This window comes from Parasteatoda tepidariorum, chromosome 10, assembly GCF_982258835.1.
Source record: "Parasteatoda tepidariorum strain Cologne lab strain chromosome 10, Ptep-v5.0, whole genome shotgun sequence".
NCBI lineage: Eukaryota > Metazoa > Arthropoda > Arachnida > Araneae > Theridiidae > Parasteatoda > Parasteatoda tepidariorum.
Window position 1 is genome coordinate 42,629,777 of NC_141764.1, and position 12,496 is coordinate 42,642,272.

At 26.7% G+C, this 12,496-nt stretch overlaps 1 protein-coding gene across 1 annotated transcript in view; it reads right to left on the bottom strand.

Moving 5' to 3' along the window:
- The window catches only part of LOC107441526 (cell adhesion molecule Dscam1), a 417,585-nt gene that overhangs the window by 313,398 nt on the left and 91,691 nt on the right, over nucleotides 1-12,496 (bottom strand). The window contains 1 exon segment of the mRNA XM_087153704.1: nucleotides 4,302-4,463. Within this exon segment, the coding sequence (XP_087009830.1) occupies nucleotides 4,302-4,463 (162 nt within the window).

The following is a 12,496-nucleotide window of genomic DNA, read 5'->3' on the forward strand; positions in this document are numbered from 1 at the left end:
ATCAATCCGATCGGGCATATTTGGGACATTCTAGGAAGACGAATTACTACCTCCACAAACTCTCTTAGAACTGGAAAGAGCTTTTCTGGAAGAGTGAGACAGAATACCTCAGCCTCGCATTAATAACTTCATTGACTCGATTCCTCAAAGGCTTTCAACTTTGCTGTTTTTCCAGGGAAACCATACCCATTACTACAGACGATTTTCTTTTAAGGAAACATATTTTTTTTTTTGCCATATGCACAAACTGCGTTTCTTTTCCTGTTATACCCAAATGATCAATAAAAAACACATTTTTCTGCCAAACAAATGTAAATTTTATCTCACACAGTTTACTACGTCTGATTATAAATTATCAATCATTGAAAGAATTTTCCGAGTGCAAGATCAACCCACAACCTCAATACTATTTAAATGCTTTGAGTAGTGTAGTATAAGTTCACAAAACATATCAGGAATAATTTGAGAGCTAAAATTAACGTACCTATGTTACATTATGGATTTTTTTAAATAGTCACAAGAATGGTAGGTTGAAAATTTAGATAGTTTTGGAAAGCTAAGAGCCAACAGGAAGTTTTTAAAGCTGAAATCTGGAGAATTTGATAGAAATGCAAGACCTGATAATCTTTTATTGATAATATAAAATCATGCGAAAATTTCAAATAAATCTGCTGATAATTTTAAAAAAATAGTTTTAGTTTACATAGTCACTTTAATATTCAAATTTTGTCCCTTGATTCAGTTTGCACTTTTATTTAAATTACATTTTAGCATAAATTTAAGGCAATGTATACCATTTGGAATAAATGAAAACTTTAAGCAATATAATTTATTGCTAAATAAAATACAACATATTTATATTTTAATTTAAAAAAGAAAAATCAATTTATTGAGCGTCCTTAAAATTGAGGTCATTAAATTTTTCCTTCTGTTAATTTACGCTTTTCTTATAAATAATAAACATCTTATTTTTTATAAACTCACTCAATTCTGCATTTAACTACAATTTAATCTAAAAAAAGAATGGATCCACTCTTGAATTCCTAAATAAAATTGCCCTCCAGTATCATATGTCGGAGAAACGTGTTTTTATTTCTTTACCGAAAGTATCTATCTCAAAATTTGACGTTCTATTTGCATTCAGACGTTTTCAAATGTTTACGCTTTTTTTTCTATTTTTTGAATACAGTACATATTATTTTTCTTGAAACGTTCAAACATTAAGAGAGATTTATTCGAGTTTTCAACACTACGCCTGAGGCTACGAAAGAACAGAGCTTCGAAACTTTGAATAAGAACTCGCAAGGGACAAATATCTTGGAGTCGGCCCCAGGATACGACAAACATACATGTTTTTCCTTTGTGGATAGAATCTCTGGGGGTTCGTTCCCAAATAATTTCCCGAATCACTCCTGGGAATAGCCCCATACCGTTTAGTCATTTTGTTGACGGTGGAGTCGCATTTAGAAGGAATGTTTACAGTGATTTCGGACTTGTGGATAACATTTGAGTCGAAGTAGATACGCGGAGCACTTGTCGTAAATATTTATGAATGTATTTCTGTAGTGAGTTAAAAGGAAATGGTGTTTGCCTCATCAGAAAAAAAAATCAAACTTTCTTTTACTCTATAGCAATATTTTAGAGAACTCTCCTTTTCTTTGCAAATAAACATGGATTAGAGACATGGAAGATTTCATGTTGTCTTGTGTATTAATGTTTTTTTTTTGAAGAAATGAAAAAGAAAAGAGAAAATAAAAACAAAAAACTGGATATGACATTAATTTCATATCATCCACTTACAAAATTTATTGAGCAATTGAGTTTCCTCAGGCGACAACGTATGTAATCAAATATTATTTTATTTTGTGTCAAAGTTAATCGAAATTTTATAAAATGAGGTGTATTTGTAATGCCAAAGAAGCAATCATTCGAAAGTGATATAAAATAGAACTTCTCGAATTTTATTTATGCACTGCTCTATTTATGTTTATTTAGCATGTATGCTACGTTTATCTACTGCCAGCATGTTTTAGTTATGTTTATTTTGTATTGTTATTAGAACTTGCATTAAAAAAATGCAGAATACTGTATTTTTTTAATGTAAGTTATACTATACTAAACAGAAATGCGGGTATGAGAAGTTGAAACATGCAATTATTTATTTTATTTGAATTAGGTAAAATCATATTGATTAAAATTTTAATACACAAAGAAAAATTTAAAATTATATGGATTTAAATTTAATACATAAAGGCTGTTTGAAAAATATATAAGCAACAATGTTAATTCACCGGGAAACGTTTAAAAATTATTCGATTTTTAAAAAAAAGATTGATATTAAGCAACTATAGGAAATAATGAAAAATTTATATGAATTAAAAGTTTTTTTTGTTTTTTAATTATCATTATGGTATGATTTTTCTATAACAGCTGAAAATACAACAAAGGTACCAAATAAAATACAAATATTTTTAACAAATTTCAGCAATTTTGTTTGGTTCCACTTCTTAATTGATTGTATTTTTAAAAATACAAATTTCACTAAATTTCTAGTTACATTAATTCAGATCAAAATAATGCATTTAGGAAACGATGCTACAAAAACGCTATTATCAAATAAATTTAGCAAGACACCAAAAAATATTCGGATATAGAATTTATGTCTGTCCAAATCATTTTTAAAAATTCAAAAACAAAGAAAGAGAATTTTTTGTGTATCCAACTCATGTTTGGAGACAAAAAAATACTGCAACCAAGTAAAAGAAAATTGATTTTTTTCCCAGTAGGTGGGTATATACACGTTTAAAAGAATAACTTAGAGTGCATTCACTGAAGGGGGGAAGTTTTACAAATATTGCAATAAATTAAAAGAAAGTTTTTTTTTCATTTAGGTCTGGGAGATACACATTTATGAGAAATGCTTACAATGTTTTCAGCCTGAGGAAGAAGTTTCTAAATTGTTGCAAGGATGAAAAAAAAAGTCTGATTTTTTTCCCATCTAGGTGGGTGGATATATATTTATAAGAAATCCTTACAATGACTTCCGACAAGGGGATAACATTTTGAGGTCAAATCGTTATCGTAAATATTCAGGATTGAACTTCTGTTTTTAATAATAAGAGAATGATGTTTACTTCACAAAAAATATTTTGATTGATTTATTTGCAATATTTTGGAGAACGCTCTTTTGTATTTAAACCAAAACATGCAGTAGATACTAGAATAGGTAATAACTAATTAAAAATATATTTAAAACGTTATTAACAATTATAAACATATTTAAAAAATAATAAATATATATAAACTTGAACAACAAGGTTGAAAATAATGTCGTATGTCAATTTATACGAATCATAAATTGAAGTCTAGAAGGCTCTCTGAGGGCAAGTAAAAGACGACTGCAGACCGCGAATGCAGGTTCACCACAAAAACTATATTTTGACTAAAAACTATAATAAAACAAAAGCACAAAACTAAAATTGAAACGGGAGAAATATTTATCTCGAGTGTTCAAAATACGACGCTCCTTGTCAGCAAAATGTATTTTAATTTTTTTTCGCTTCCGTTTACTAAGGTTCAAGATAAGTTCGTTGTTCATTCCACAATCTACGTTGCTTAAGCATTATTTTATGGCAATTAAAAATAATCTTTGCATACGTGTATAACGTATAAATCAAGGATGTTTTAACACTTAGGTAGTTTAAAACGTGAATATTGCTTTTTAAATAAAATACTGTTTAACTTGAAAAAAATTAGTTTTAACTATTGTTGAATTTATTTGTATAAATTATTATATTTAATAGCAGCACTGAATAGTTAATAGAAAAACATAATAGGTAATAGAATAACATAATAATTAAAAAACAATAGTATCACATATAGAAGAATATTAATTTAATGTAATCACATTACTTTGTTCAGATATCATTGAATTAACATTCACAATCATATATGACTTCAGTATTAAATTTAATATACTTCGAAATTTGCAAATTTAATAATTCCAACTTCAAATGAAATCCTTATTATAACGTTATCAGTTCATTAAGTTTCATTTTACGCCTTTGTCTCATAAACAGTCAGCAAAACTATGCTGCTATCTCAACCTTAAATGACAAGGTTGGAGATCAAGTCATGTGTTGAAATTTTCCATTTATTAGAATTAAATTGAAATCTGGAAGGCTCTTTTGAGGGTACACAAAAGCTGAAACACATAGGTTCACCGCAGAAATTATCTTAAAATGTGTATCGCCGGAAATTAAATTATTCCGTTGCCAGGGAAGCTAAAATGATTAACTCACCGTCAGATGTAGCGGGTTGTATGATGAAGCCATCGTCAGTCTCCCATGAGACCACAGGCACAAAATCTTTCACAGATGATGGGACATAACATTTCAGAACAGCTGTGTTGCCCTTTACAACGAAATCGTCGTAAGTTCTAATTTCATACTTTACACGGATCACTGAAAAGAAAAAAAATAGTTGGTGTTATTTGAGTTGATGTCATTTAGTTTTGTGCCCAATAAATTAATTTAATAAATTTGTTGTAATTTTCAATTCTCTAAGCGGTCTTGTTTTAATTAAAATGCTGCACGCTTTTTTAAAAGAAATTCTTCTAACTCTCTGATAAATTTCATATCAACAAAATTTGTTATGTTCATTAACACATTATTCAGAGAAAGTAAAAAGATAACAGACTTTTCAACATTTACATATTTTCGATGTACCTCTTCATTATAGTACTCCTATAACCTCAAGATAAGGATTAAAATGAAGGGTTATTAAAGGCTCTTTTTTCTTTTAAATGAAATATTGTGTTACGAATATTTATTACGACTTTAAAAAGAACTTTTGAAATTGTTTTTTTTAAAAAAAAAAAAATTGAGGATCTAAAAATTTAAAAAATTTTTTTTTAAAAAAATACCTTTTTTTTATCTTTTGCAAGAAAGAATTATCGAAAAGTATTTTTAAAAATCCATAGGCTTTATAGACTGGGGGGGGGGGGTAACGTTAGAGAAGATCCTTATTTTATTTTAATTCATTTTTCTAAATGAATAGTTTTTGGACACTTTTGATTCAGTTTTTTTCTAAGACTAGAACTTATAAATTCAACTAATTTTCTAATACTCGACCTATATTTTGTCCAAGTAATATTTTTTAACGTGGAAAACAATTACACTAAATTAAAGAACTGTTAATTTTGTAATAAAACTAAATATAATGTTTAAATTTGCAGGAAACTAATTTAAACTTATGAATTTAATATGTGAATGATAAATTCAGTCTGATGAAGGTATATACAACTTTTAATGAAGATCAAATTATCTTAGTATCATTAAATTAAACAGTATGAATAGTAGTATTATTATTATCAAAGATTCCAAAATTTATATTATATTCACACTAAGTTCTTTATCTACTGTAGGCATCTTTATTTTGAAAATTAAATTTCAAATCACGACAATTTTAAAGATATTTAATTTATCTAAAGCACAAGGTAGCCACAAAAAATATCCATCTAAAAATACTTGCTCCATGTAACAAAAATAGTCATAAAATTTTACTTGCAATCTCATTTTAAAAATTTGAAACGAATATCTATGCTTGAAGATGCTAAGCTAGGATTATATGAATACGAACTAAAAAAAAATTTTTATATGGGTTTGAAGGAAAAAAGGAACAATTGAAAAATAAAGGTAAATTGAATAAAACAAAAACAAAATTCCAAATTCGAAACCGAAGAAATATATATTTCGAGTGTACAAAATACGACGCTCTTTGTCAGCAAAACGCATTTTAAATTTTTTTTTTTTTTTTTTTGTTTCCGTTTACTAAGGATTGTTTAAAGTTCAAGATAAGTTCGTTGTTCATTCCACAATCTACGTTGCTTACGCATTATTTTATGGCAATTAAAAAATAAACTTTGCATACGTGTATAATGTATAAATCAAGGATGTTTTAACATTTCGGTAGTTTAGAGCGTGAATATTGCCTTTAAATAAAATACTGTTTAACTTGAAAAAAATTACTTTTAATTATTGTTTAATTTATTTAATCCTTCGACATGCTTTGGCATATTTGAAATTACTTTTAATGTTTTCTGTCTAAACTGTTTTACGCTAATGACGAAGAAAATCAGTATTATTAAATCATTTTTCACTCCACATTCTATATTCCTTAACAGGCCCTTCCTCTCCACACGGGACTCGACAGACAAAGGGATGGCGAGGACAAAATACCGAACATGAATTTAATCCTCTTCATTTAAGTTTCACAAATAAACTGATGATGTGTATTTATTCTATTTGGCATTATCTTTCGATACATGTAAAATGCAAAGCCACCACCCAATCACAATATGAGATATAAAGCGAGCGGGTATCACAATATGAAATATAAAGCGTCAACAATAACTGAGATATTTCCCAATATAAAGTGGTAACAATGACTGAAATATATCCTAATATAAAGCGGCAACAATGGCTGGGATATTTCTACGTGTGAGATATAAAGTGGTATTTTAGATTCTGGGTTATTTTTTTTCTGAAGTAATGTTACCGCTTATATCTCATATATCCCATATGTCATATCTCATATATCATATCTCACGTATTTCATAAATCTCATATATGGGATATTTCTATATATGAGATATAAAAAGGTATTTTAGATTGCGTCTTACATTTTTCTGAAGCTATGCCATTAAAAAATCTGCTATCAGCAGTTTTTTATAAGCAGTTAAATAGTTTACAGTTGCATCTTAATAGATTTGATACAGTATCTTAATGTGTATGCAAAAAAAAAAAAAAAAAAAAAAAAAAAAAAAAAAAAAAAAAAACACGTTAGAGGGGTTTTTGAGCTCCTTAAATTTAAAAGCTGAAAAACTGTGTTACTTGTAATTTTAAGCTACTAGCTCAAAACCACAAGTCGTATCATTTTATTGCTTTAAAGTTTTTAGGGGAACATTTTGTAGAAGTTTTAAAATTTATTAAGCGCTATTTCTCGCTATTTACTAAAGTGACCCTTTTATTTTCTACTTTTTCTAAACGTATTATGCTGTCTAATAATATTATATCACCAAACGCTTGTAAAGCACAAAAAATATCAAGAAAACATAAATTAAATTTTTTAACTTAAATCTAGGGTGAGGGTTAAGGCTTTTTAAGCATTGTTTGACTTTTAAGCATAGAAGGCTTTTTAAGCATAGAAAGGCACAATTATTGATTGCAGAATTTTCCTTTTTGTTTCTTATAAATACATTTTATATTAATTGAAAAAATATTCTTAACACGAGATGTAACATATAAATTACGAAAATTTTAATCCTTGAGAAGATTAAAACATGAAAATATTTTTCCGGTAAAATACTATTGAACATGAAAAAGACTTTAGTTTTAACAAGAATTGTTTAATTTATTTAAACCGTCGGCAAGGTTTTGACATACTTGAAATTACTTTTCATTTTTCCTAGGAAGCTATTTGGAGCTAGTAAAAAGAAAATCCATATTAATTGATCATGCAGCAAATGGAGTTGAAGTCAATAAGCAGATTTTTCTTTATTTCGGTTCCTTATTTCTTTTATTAATATTTTTCCTATAACAATAAATCAAACTTTAAAAATTGTCTAAATAAATTATTACAACAAATTTTTTAACATTTAAGATTTTTATTTGAAAATAATGCAATTATTTCTCCAAGATGATAATTAACGTTCGGTAAATAAATATACTTCTTAATTTCAGAAGTTTAGAGATCGAGGGTTTCTTTCGGTTTGGTGTTAAGCGAGAAAATTGAATTTTCTCCCAGTTTCACCTGCGGCGCATTTGTTTTAATGTCATTAGAATTAGGCAACTATGCGTGTGACTAAATGAATAAATTATTCAAATACAAAGAATAAATCAATTATTAAAAACTTGTGTGCTAAAGTATGGGCAATAAATTAATAATTTTAATAAGCAAAAAAATACCAATTACAGAATTTAAAAAAAAAAAAAAACGTATTACTTACATTTTAAACACTACTTAGAATCATACAGAATATATAATTCAAATATTGTTTGTGTTTTAAAGAAATCTTTTTCATAGTATCTTAATAGGATTTTCAATAGTATCTTAATAGGATTCGTTATATATGAGTTACGAATATTTTTTTTCTTTTGAAGTTAAAACAAAATTGCGAAGAACAGTAACGTGCAAATCAATTAGAAATACATTTTATGTGTATGTTTATTCTTTCTTTTAACTTGAGTTTTACGATAATATATCGATAATGTTCCTAAAGTATTTAAATTATTTCCAGCTTTGACTTAAACGATTATTAAAAAAATTTCTATTATTAATATTCTGCTTCAACTCATGTTTTTTCCTTTTTAAATGTATAGTTTAATTTCAAATTTTTAAATATCATCATCTTCTGAGACAAACACAGAGGGAACATATATCGCCATTTGACCCATTTTCAACTTTTAAAGTTAATGCCTTTGAAAATTTTACGTAATTTAAAATATTCATAACAAAGAGATTCACTATTGAGTTTTCTAATGATTTAGAAACATATCTTTTTTCAGTAAGTTTTTAAAAAAATAAACAAAAAATATAAATATAAACGATGTTTATTAACATAAATCTGATTCCACGCGACCTAAATTTCAATTAAATGTCTTTTTCGAAAATATTTTCTCATTATGTTAACTATCCCACAGATTAGCGTCAATAAATAAACTTTAGTCAGATCATATACAATCAGTATAGCAATATTTAAAAGAAAGAAAGATTCATTGTAATATAGTATATTTCGATTTCTTTCAAATTATGGCAAATTTATACAATATCACAGTTTAAAAATGATACTAAAACTTTTTGTTTAACTGTGACTGCATCATTGAACGGTAAAATCTGGCTTAAAATTCTTTTCACATGCTTCTTTAGTTAAACCTAATTACAAATACATTACATAAGGGCACCAACTAAAAACTCGTGCGTAGAGAAGTAATCAAACTTTTTCACAAGCAAGGAATTTTGCAAACTAGCTGTGTCACAGAGTACAGCAAATACATATTCTCTTAACACATCCGATTTTTTTTTGCTTCAACAATATTCTTACATTTTGGATGGTAAAAAAATAAAATATGTCAAAAACTTTGCTTTTCACTTTTCATATTTGAACCAACCAAAAACTCCTACGTAGAAGCATTCAAACTTTTAAATAACAAGGCTCGCTATATCAACTATCAAAATATATAAGGATTATGTCGCTTAAGTGTGAAGTTGGCTGGGAAAAATATAACTAAATATGTAACGGGGGGGGGAGAACAAAAAAATTTTCCGAGCAACCCAATAAATGAAAGTATAAAAATCTTCGATTTTGCCTTTAGCTTAATTTAAAATATATAATTTTCACTTAAACTCATTTTTAATACTTTCACAATCAAAAAATAAAAAAATAATACATTTTAGAAGATTCAAAAAAAGGGAAAAAAGAAAACTTTCTGTAATGAAAAATGTATAGATAGTTTTGCTTCCCCAAATTCTAGAAAACTGCTTTCTTTCAGTTTTAATAAGTGTTAAACATATGGAACAAAGTAAAAATAATGGAAAATAATAGCCTTTTCTGATAAATGTCCCCTATTTGGAACCTGAATTATACCACGGAAAAGCTTTTAATGTTATCATATTTCACTTCCACCCATTCTCAATTTAAGATGTGAAAACCATAATTCAAAACTGTATTATAGACACTATAATAGAATTTTAACTGAATTATTAAGTATTTCTCGAACGCAAAACATTTTAACAAGAATTAATATCCCTTTAAATTATGATGGGAAATACATGAAACATTTAAAAACTTCAAAGGATTACAAAAACGAATATCCTTTTAATTTTTAAACTTTTCGTGGAAATTAAGAGTGAGTTTTTTTTAATTAAAAAAGGAAGGGACTTAATTTTTCCTTTATTTTTCTGTTCGGGTTTCATAACCCTCAAAATGGGATTTAAGCCATTTTTTGCTATAAAGAGCATTGTTATTCGAATTTATTAATAATCAAATAAATATCAGTTTGTTTTAAATACATTTTTATACATACTTTGCATACAAAGCTGGCGTTTCACATTAAATATGAAATTGTGAAAAGGTATTGTTTATCATAAAATGGCATTATTTTTTGATCAGTAGCAAATGAATAAGAAAATAATACTATTATTCAAAACTAAACTGCTTAAGTGAAAATGTACTATTCATAATAAATGTAACAATAAATAATAGATAGCAAAAATATAAAGATATATAAGTCATATCTAAGCTATTAAAAACCCTTCATATAAAAAATACTTTAACGTTAAGGAACCAATTATTTTCAAGGCGTTTGGGAATTTAGAAAATGTATTTATATCTAAACTGCCTTTATTTCGTATGATTTTTAATGCATATTTGCCCTTTTTTAAATTAGAGAAACACATGATCTTATTATCCAATATAATTCATTTTAGAATGTTTGTTTAAAATTTTTTTTTCAAGAGGTATAAAGTTTCCTTTTGAAAAAACATAACATTTCTTATGATACTGATTTTAAAAAAAAATAACGTTTTGCTTACTAAATAAATCATATTTGCTTTCGATTTTGAAATAAAATTAAATGTATTTTAATAATCGTAATGCTAACATTATATTAAGTTTCAGTAGCATTAAATACTAGTTTATAATATAAGCTAAAGGTAGGTGAAGTTATCATGTCTTAAAAAATTTACTGATAATGGATTTTAGAAAAGTAATTAGAAATATTTCATTTGTACTTTTAAATCCTTAAATGAATATCGAACAAAAACATTCAGTGTTTCTTACACTTAAAAACATTCAAAATCAAATTTCTGTATAAGGTACCGTGCATCATCCATAAAATGCATTTAATCGTAAAATCCATTTTATATCAAAATGGGTAATACATATTTTTTACAGTAATGCTTAGAATAATTCAGAAAATTTATGTTAATTATTATTGCAAAAATTACAGTATGTAAGACTTTTTGTTCCGTAACTCGTTCCAGTAAAAATGGATGATTCTGTAAATATTATCTACACCTTGAGTGCCGTTTTCTCAACCATAATTTTATCTGGACAATTTAAAATTGTGTAAAGAAAAAAAAACGTTGCAATTTTGGGGAAACTTTAAGAAGTATAATACATAATTCTGGAGCTGAGCTTTGCAGACCGTATTTTTAACTCAATTACTGTTTACTGAAAATGAGAAAAATATATAGGAAGACTCGCTTTAATAAGGTGTCTTTCGTGACTTTTAAGGGAAGTTTTTCATATTTTGTCATGTTTAAAATATGTAATTAAAAGCACAAATATTAAATATTTTTACTTAATACTAATCTATAATATTTGCGAAACAAAAAGATAACTGATGATTAAAATAGAAAACTTTATCACCAAAGACAGAAAAAATATAGCATACGTTCCATAGAAAAATCTAATCTTGTGAATAAACCTTAAGTTGAATATATTTTGTTTAGAGCATAGCCCAATCTATCTTTCTTCTTTTGCCATAAATTCTATCCGTGTTGTTAAATTAACACTAATATGCAAAACAATTAACAAAATACAATCATTGTTTAAAATAAACTAATTTATCACTAAAAACAGAAAAATAATTATTCACCAAAATCAGTAGAAGAATTATGAGACATGAGTTTTTTAAAAGAATAATCTTATGGTAAAACTTTAGCTGAATATATATTTCATGTGAACATACCACAGACTATTTGTCTTACTTTACTATGTAGGGGAGAGTCGGGTAGCCCCGCCCAGCGGGTACCCCCTCCCACAGTCAATTTCATGTGTATAGAATAATTTTTCAAGTCAATGGGACATCGGACATTAATTGTTGTATTAAAAAAAGATTATTTTCAAAGTTTCAAGTATTTATGCAGCTGTTAACATGGTAAACAATAGTTTTGAAAATATTTTGAATACAGTAGTCATGAAATTAAGAAAAATTGGTTGAATGTTTCGATTAAACTTCATTTTAATACTAAAAAGATAATTTTTTCTATACATACAGCATTAAAGTATGTAGTCTTAAGTTTAATTTGCACAAAGAAAGAAATTTGTATGTAAAAAATTGTTCGAGTAATTACAAATTTACAAAAAAATTGGATTTCGGGTAGCCCCGCTCACATGAATGTCGGGTATCACTGCCCAATTTTATTTCGTCGATAAATGTACGGTTGCAAAGATTATTATTTTATTGCTTCAAATTTGAATGTTATATGCATTTTTAACAACAAATATATGCTTTAATATTACATGAAACATAAATTTATATATTTAAAAATGAAAAATTAAATATTTTTAAAATGTAATTGATATATCCAAATTAAATTTAATATCAAGAAATCATAAATATTATGATAAGCTATTTGTTTACCTATTTATTTTCACTTATTTGTGAACGAATCAATCTACAGAAGCATTTGAATGCAATCAAAATACAAA